We start from the raw sequence: 8,601 nt of genomic DNA on the forward strand, positions 1-8,601 counted from the left end.
CTCCATTTGTGACCAATAAACTATATAACAAATGGATTACAAATCCTATCTTCATTTGTAACCTAATCCCCCATTTCCAAATCTTGTCTTTCTTGGGTTCATCAATGACACTGAAGATTGTAGGAAATCTTGTTCATATTGAAACTGAGTTTGTATTTGACTCTTTCTAGACATTTGATTTTTTGAAAGCTCAAGTCTTTCTGGGTGTTGGCAATGTGTTTCGCACACCGGGTATTGGCCTCAATTTTCTGCAACACATAAAAGATGAGGGGCTCGGGGTTGAAGGGTCACCTCTGATGCCTAAGTCAGTTTTTTTGTTCCTTGGAAAGAGTTTCAGTAAGCAAGAGAACGTAAGTCCCGAATTCTAACTTAGTGACTTGCTTTTATACTGCTTGTCGAGATGGCACTTCATATCCCTTGTTAGAGGCACTTGTCTCCCATACAGGATACCACGTTGTTTGTCTTTAATATAGTGTGGCCTCCCCAGCCATGCCTTTGTGGCAAGTGGGTGGGTGCGGCCACCTTTCGTGCATTCTATCAAGGATAGGAGGTCTTGCTGTGATCTCTATCCACATCCCGTATCCGATCCTTAAATGTAGCGTGGCCCTATCACGACATGCGTCTACAAGGTAGTGTTAGGGTAGGCGTCATCCTATCTTTTGTTGTCGACCAGTTTCTAGTGTAAGCCCTTGGCCTTCTTCTTCCTTACACAACTCATGGGCCGACTGTTCTGCTAATCACTGGGCCTCTAGGGTAAGTTCAGTCTGGCCCAGGGGTGCAAATATCCTTTCCTAATGGGCCCAACTTGATAGGGGATACAAACATCCCTTTCACTGGGCATGGTAAACATTTTACAGTGATGATATCAATGTCTCTTGGCATTTTATTGTGGTGACTAATTTGATCATACAAATGAGTTGTTTGCTGCTGTGTACTATATTTTCTTTTAAGTGTACGCCATTAGACTAAGGTCATTTTAAAAATTTCAACAATCAAGAGGTTAAGATCATGTTGTCTGTTTTGGTAGTGCCAACAAGAAATTTAGAAGTGGTATTTTGCATATATATTTAATGATGATACTTAGGATTTTAGACAATTGTAGGGAATATGTGATTTTGAAATCCTACGAAATGCCCAAAGTTATTAATCATTGGCTGCCAAGAGGAACTTTATTCAGAGAAGCAAATAAAAGGGAATATAGGGTTTGTTTTTAGTATTAATTAAATGACAGATAAAAAAACAACAGATGCCACCTCACAAAGATAGAAGTTACCTTGTTGTCTTCATGCACTCGTGCTTGTGCATTTTGAACTTGTGAAAGGAAGAAAAGATAGTAGGAAAGAAAAGAAAAAGAAAGAAAATGTAAAGAGGGGTCTCCAATGGAGCCATCCATCCATTGAGATCACTAGCACAAATGAGTTGTTTGCTACTGTGTACTATTATTGAGATGGGTACTATTATTGATCAGATGGGTACTATATATTATTGAGATGGGTGCCATTATTGTGATAGGTACTATTATTGAGATGGGTATCATTGCAGAATTATTGGCTTATAATTAGAATCGTTGTTTGTTTTTTAGTCGTGTAGCACGAGGATGGGTCCGGATAAGGTTAAATGTATTTATTTTTTTATATATATTTTTTTTATGTCTTTAAGCATTTAAAAAAAAAAAATCACAATATAATTAAAATACTTAATTACTTAAGAAAATTAGAATCCAAAATGCGACCCCAAGCATTTCTCTATATTATAAGAAGGTTTGGATGATGAATTAAGATGAGATGAGTTGAGATGAAAGCTGAATAAAATATTAATAGAATATTAAATTTTAATATTACTATTGTTTTAGGATTTGAAAAAGTTGAATTATTTATTATATTTTACATGAAAATCTGAAAAAATTGTAATGATTAGATAAGATTAGAAGTGAAATGATTTTTTTTTTTTTTTTGTAACCAAACCATTTATTATTGCATTCTAATGTCTTATAATTGGCCTCTTTAGATCAATCTGCCTTTCATTCAAGATCGTAGCTTAGCAAATGTGCCTAATTTATAATGCATTAATCATGAATCCAATGTGCCTAATTTAATTGGTCAAGCAGTCTTTTCTTTCTTCTTTTTTTTTTTCATTTTTAATAGGCCAAAAATGTCTTGACTAGAAATATATATATATATATATATATATATATATATATATATATATTTATATATATCTGCATCCAATGTGATTTTCTACTATATACATTTAAACTTTAACCGGCACTGACGACTTTGTTTATTTTTCCTGTCAAAGTGTTCAAAATTCTTTTAAAATTTAAATGGGATTGAAATTCCCTAACATGAGCAACTGAAGAAATTTGAAGGTTGTGACGTAAAAACCCATAGATTTGTTCCTTGTAAATTTGATGTTTTGCATCGTGATTTAAAGATTGCAATATGTAGGATGCCTATAAAAGTATTATTTATTATATAAAAATTTGAATGGACAATTAAAGGTTTAAAAAATACCTATAAAAGTATTCATTATATAAAAAATAATAAGCACAAAGGCCGCTAAAAAAAGCCTTTAAAAAATAGTAAAAACAAATACAAAACAATCGGTGTGCTTGGTGCATCTTTGGTTGGATTATGAAATTTACGAGGAAAAAATGTTAAAAAAATACAGACAAAATGTCATTAAGAAATCCATTAAAAAAGTCCAATATATTTAAACTTGGATATTTGGTTATATATATACAACTTGGGTGGTCCGAATATCTGAATTTAAATCCTTGGTCTAAATCCGGATATCCATCTTAATTTTGATCACTCGTTTTAGCTTGACAGATATCGACCTGTATTTCAAAATTCGGATGCGGATCTAGGTATTGCCGAGTATCGTATTGCCGAGTATCCGAGTTTGTATCCAAATCTATGCGTTGATCAAGTATATATAATGACTTATGATCAGTCGTTTAAAAGTGTAGTATATAATGACTTTTTGTTTGAAGTTTTGTAAGTAATCTATAAACTTCAAGACTGGAGGCCGATGGGGATTTAAAAAAACAAAGAAGACTGGAGGATGGGGGTATCGATCATCCGGTATCTTCAATATGCATGTGTTATCGTCCACACTCCTAAGGCAGGCCTTATCTCTAAGGAAAAAGTTAGAATCATCGAGAATCTATGTCCGATGAATTATTCCGACACCTTTCTTTCTTTTCAAAATACTGCCACGTCGAGACCCTCATCTATTGTGACATTGCCTTCGCTAACCTTTGCATAAGGGTCCAGCTATATATTATGCGAGAAGGGGTGATCGAAGTATTTTTAAATATTAAAAAAAACAAAAACAAATGTACTGTTTGGTCACATACTAATATATATTTCCTTTTCTAGAGTCATGCTACAGGAATTTAGAATTGTTGTCGAGAGTTGTGATCATAGTGCTTTTTGCTGTATTTTGTGTTTTTTTAATTATAAAAAATTACAAAACACAACAAAAAAAAATTGTAGATCACAACTCTTATTTATATACAGCCATAGAGTTCATAAGTGTTGATTAATCGTTTTGAAAAAATATACGATATATTCACTATTAAAAAATTAATTTTTTTTTTCATATAAATAGTGTGTTTACTCACTTTTTCTAAAAGAATTACATGGTTCTTGCCTACTTTACGTTTGTAAATTTCATTTCTCTATTAACAGTTCTTGGGTAACATAGTATTATTATTTTTTTAATATTTAAAAATAAAGAAAATGCTAATATGCTCGGGGTGGTGACCGAAGCATGTGACTTAAGCATGTGACCTAAGCATGTGCTCGGGGTGCATTTGAACAGCATGTGAACAAATGCACTGCTCGGTCATAACCACTGGTCTTCAGCATTGTAGCAGACCCATGCATAAATACGAGAGTTGTCCATGCAATAAAATTGCAAAATTATTGTAAGGGGAAAATGGAGGAGATCCGTGAGGTTGCTAAAGCTTATTACGAAAACTTGACTGAGCAGCAGCAGGAGAAAGCCCAGGATGAATTCAAAAAGATGAAGTTGGAAAACAATAAGAGCATGAGCCTAAATGATTTCTTGGATTTCGTCCTGCAAGACAATTATCCAGAAAGTGTTGCTTGTTCTTTGTTCAAGGATCTAGACGTAAATGATGATGGCAGCCTGGATTTCGACGAGTTTATCACCTTGTTCTATCTGTATGAAAGCAAGAGGCTACTGTATTGTCGTGGCTGCAAAACGTTTCTTAATGGACTCTATTTCACTTGCATCAAATGCTTTGATTCCACCAATAATAGCTACGACCTCTGCTCCATATGTTACCGGAAAAAAAAAATTCAACATGACCATAAAGATGCAGTCTTCTTGGACAACTACGCTTTACTCCGCCGGAACATCAAACGCTCATCGGAAACAGCAGTAGACCCAGTTCAGGTATAACATCTTTGTTGAGTTTATACTTAGTGTAGTACTAATAATATATACCATAAGATTATATATATATATATACCATAAGATTATATGCTTGTAAATTTGATTATTTTTATTTATATCTCTTACAACTTTTTTTTTTTTAAAAAAAAAACAAGTTTCCTAATCCCGCGTGACATTTTGATAAAGCAATTGATCTTTGGTGTAGGTTGAAAAGGATGAAAATGAAAGTCAATATGTCTCTGAATTATCGAATCATCAGGTATAATTAATGTCTTTTACTTAAATGGTATCGTTATTGTTTATTTTATATATACCAGTAAATTTGAGTCTTATGATCAGTACTCTTCTTTGTGATCATATATATATTTTTTGATTTAGGAAAACATTGCAACTGAAGCAGATTTAGATGACTCCAATTACCAGGTAATCTCTCTCTCTTATATATATCATGTGTACGTATAAATAGAAATTTTCTTCCCTAATAAACAACACGCAAATAAGCTTGACTTGGCTCATTTGAGCTTCTTCAAAACATGCAATGACTCATATATAGAAAATTGCATATATCAACAATTGTATATAATATGGATGTATATGCATGCATGCGTACGTATCATGTGTGTTTAAATTTGTGTATCAAACATGCATGCACGACTTCTTGCTGACCAGGTAAATGAAGAAGTCGCAAATGCATCTAACCAGGTAAATGCACCTAACATGTAATTGTATTTCCCATCTTTCTTTTACCACGTGTCAGGTACATGTTTTCCTCACAGTACTTACATGACGTCATGTATGCCAATCTATTTAATTTGTACGTCATCCCTATTATAAACCACATGAAATATAGATAATGAAATTACTTATTAGCCTATGTGTGACTTCTAATTGATGATAAAACAAAAATTAACGTACTACTAAAACGATGCAATGAAGAAGATGCATATTTTTAGGCAATTTTATCAATTTTATCTTGGTTTTGTAAGTCGACCAAAGCCTTGGTACCGTGTTAGACTTCTCGCTATAATTAATATCATTTCAGCTTCATATATACCAATCTGTTTGAATCTTATTACCATTGTTAAAAGGATGAAAACAACTATCACTTATATGTGAGACTTTGTTACTTATAAAAGCAACTTCTTATTAATTGATGCAGGAAAAAATTGCAAATCAAACTGTTGCAAACGTACAACGTTACGGGGTAATTCTCGCATTCACTTCTTCCATGTGATATCGAAGTCAATAAAATATTATATTAGAATTCATTGTTAGATATGTGATTTTGAAAAAGTTGATAAAATTTTAATTTCCTGGATAAAATAATTGGGGCGTAAAGACTTTTCATGACCAATTAATAAATTCATATGTGAAATAAATATTAAGTAATTTTGCTTTATCTAATTAAGGACGCGAAATGAGTCAGGTCGTGTTGGTTTGTATCAATTTTGACTTCACCAAAAATCGAAATAAATAATAAACAAGTTAGACACATTTGACCCAAACCCGATAGTTTATTATATGACTTGTGCTACATAGAAGCTCCATACTTCTGCAAACCACTTAAAAACATGTGATTTTACTCTTTTACCCTCATATTTCATACTGATATTCAGTATGAAATATGAGGGTAAAAGAGTAAAATCACATGTTTTTAAGTGGTTTGCAGGGGTGTGGGGCTTATGTCTATAATTGTTTGACCCGGCTAAGATGCAAGCAAACCTCTTGAGTAAATTCTATATGCCTACGTAAGGGACCCCCTCATGGATGCATCTTTGAAGGCATATCATGTCTCAATGACATCTTCAACATCATAAGCAATATCTCTTATGCTTTCCATCCAATTGTTTATGCATGGTCTCGTTTTCATGAAGTTTCGCATCTACATCTTTCTCGTGTAAACAATGGATTCGTTTGATCTCAGTTTGCAACTATTGGACTTGGTCGCTCGCTCTAGCCAAGTATCTTGCTTCTTAATGAACAGATCACCAAAACTTTTCACCATAGAAGAGACAACAATATCGACTATTTCTATCCCCCAAAAGAAAATGGATTGACCCATAAGCCCGAATACTCTCTTCCCTTCATTTAGTGAAACTAGATTCCGATACGATCCGATTCTTGATTTGGTCAATTTGGGTCAACATGAATTAACCCAAACTAGAATACTCTCACCCTAAATCTAATTACATGTCTGATTTGTGTCAAACATTGACAGCCTTAAATCTAATTAAACTACATTTCATACCAAAAAGAATAAAGAAGATGTTCTCTATGGAAAAGATTACTAATGGAGTACGTAAGTCGAGTCGATGATTATTAAAAGCATTGTGATGACTATTTAGTCCCTTCTACATGAAACGAATTTATAAATCTTCATCGAACTGTTTCTTTGGGGACATTTTCTTTAATTTTGGGCATGCATGCAAGATAAATTAGAATGATGAACCAACAATCTTCATTTACTATTTTGACTTTGTGTATATGCTCTATAGAATTACACACTCATCATATTTGTAATCGTTCAAATTTCAGAAACGCGAGCGAATCGGCAAGTTTATGTCAACACAAGCTGCAAACATCACATCAAAAGTAGCAGGCAGCATCTCAAAGGCTACTGATAGTACCGAATATTGCAGTGTCATGTGAAGGTTATCACGTAAAACAGATCTAGCTATTGCTTTAAAATTAGAAGTTAATTATAAGTGAAATGTTATTCCGTGCTCAATACTGATCATTTGTAGCATTATTAATGTGTGCATACATGTGTATAAATTGACTAGCTAGATATTGTATCATATTATGCCTTCATTTTCTATAAATAAACAACATCTTGAATTTTATAAACAACTTTATTGGAGTAGTTCAAGAACAGTTTAATTCGGTATGTTTTGCAGGATTCATTGGTTTGTTCTGTGAGTCGTCTTCAGAGAGGGGAATAAAGCAGCAGATTGGCTAGCAAAGTATGTTGCGATAGGTCATCGTATGGAGTGTAAAGTGATTGGGGAAGTGCCGAGGTTGCTGAGAGGTTTAATCTACTTGGATAAGCTGGGTCTTCCCTTTTATTGCTTATGGTTTTTGTGGTTTGGTTTTGTGTTGTTTTATTTCTTGCGTGGGTGAACTTTGTTTTGCAAGTTGTTTGTGTGTTTCTTATGCTTTTGCTGCAGTTTTTTCTTTTGGTTATTCTGGACTTGTTTGTATTGTGGTTTAATGGTTTTAGTATTTTGACACCTGGGTATTGATCTTATTGAATTATCTGTAATCCCCAGGTGTCCGGTTTGTAACCAAGGTTTTCCTCCACCACAAGTGAGGGCAATCAATAAATTTGGGGTACCGTCCTCTTCCTAACAAAAAAAACATAAAAGATTGGACCATAAATCTCTTGGGCGGGCCAATGTCCAGGCCTAATTCTAATCGAATTTTTGGCTTTCCATCATGCCCGAAATTACCATATGGGTTAGGGTATAAAACATAAAAGATTGGACCAAAATACTAATTACCCAAACATAAAAGACAAATAAATAAACTCTCTTCCTAGCTAGCTTATGTTGTCTACAAATTAAGGGATGCATGTCTAGTACGTATTGCTTTCTATGGACATACTTTTGTCGTCTAAAGACTCTTAAAAAGTTGGCTAACCATCAAAATGGGATGAGCCAAAGCAACATATTAATATCACTGATTGTGAAGCCAACTTTTAAATATCAAAATGGGATGAGGTTAGAATCCCAAGCACAATCTAGGTACTCAAACTTTGCCACCACTTGGTGCATGGTCCAGTGGGAGGGGAGACCACTACTCTAAACAGGCCATTTTTGTTTCGTTTATTTTCTTAAATTTGTTTAGTATTGAGAAATTTTCTTTCATTTTTCATACTTAATCTCGTGTTTTTTAAATAAGAGAACTATAAATCTTCACGTGGGAGTCCACGTGCTTTCTGTTATCTATATTTAATGGAATTTGTAAAATTGGAAGTAATCCAAAATTTGTTTAAGCACGGGTTTGTCAATTATTTTTAAAAAGGGAAAAGGACATATATGTAATGAATCTCATTAACCAAGATAAAGCATGAGTCTGAGCAATTTCTTTTTTCTTTTTCTTTTTTTTTTAAAAAAAAAAAAAGAGGAATGACATCCTGATTTCATTGATAACACTAAACTTACTTTTGGAGGA

General features: G+C 33.4%; 1 protein-coding gene across 1 annotated transcript; it reads left to right on the forward strand.

Annotated features, from left to right (window-relative positions):
* Positions 1-3,929: 3,929 nt before the first annotated feature.
* Positions 3,930-7,792, forward strand: LOC108982169. The gene is made up of 6 exons (XM_035695061.1): positions 3,930-4,428; positions 4,634-4,687; positions 4,807-4,851; positions 5,588-5,632; positions 6,964-7,079; positions 7,326-7,792. Exons 1-5 carry the CDS (start codon positions 3,946-3,948, stop codon positions 7,075-7,077), a joined length of 741 nt encoding a protein of 246 aa, XP_035550954.1. The 5' UTR covers positions 3,930-3,945; the 3' UTR covers positions 7,078-7,079; positions 7,326-7,792.
* The last annotated feature ends 809 nt before the right edge of the window (positions 7,793-8,601 follow it).

The sequence above is a fragment of the Juglans regia genome, chromosome 10, assembly GCF_001411555.2.
Source record: "Juglans regia cultivar Chandler chromosome 10, Walnut 2.0, whole genome shotgun sequence".
NCBI lineage: Eukaryota > Viridiplantae > Streptophyta > Magnoliopsida > Fagales > Juglandaceae > Juglans > Juglans regia.

Bases quoted from the DNA above. Each gene is read 5' to 3' on its own strand.
- LOC108982169 (XM_035695061.1), top strand. From the start codon at position 3,946: ATGGAGGAGATCCGTGAGGTTGCTAAAGCTTATTACGAAAACTTGACT. The intron at 4,429-4,633 runs GTATAACATCTT...TCTTTGGTGTAG, and splicing joins CAGCAGTAGACCCAGTTCAG to GTTGAAAAGGATGAAAATGA. The intron at 4,852-5,587 runs GTAATCTCTCTC...TAATTGATGCAG, and splicing joins TAGATGACTCCAATTACCAG to GAAAAAATTGCAAATCAAAC.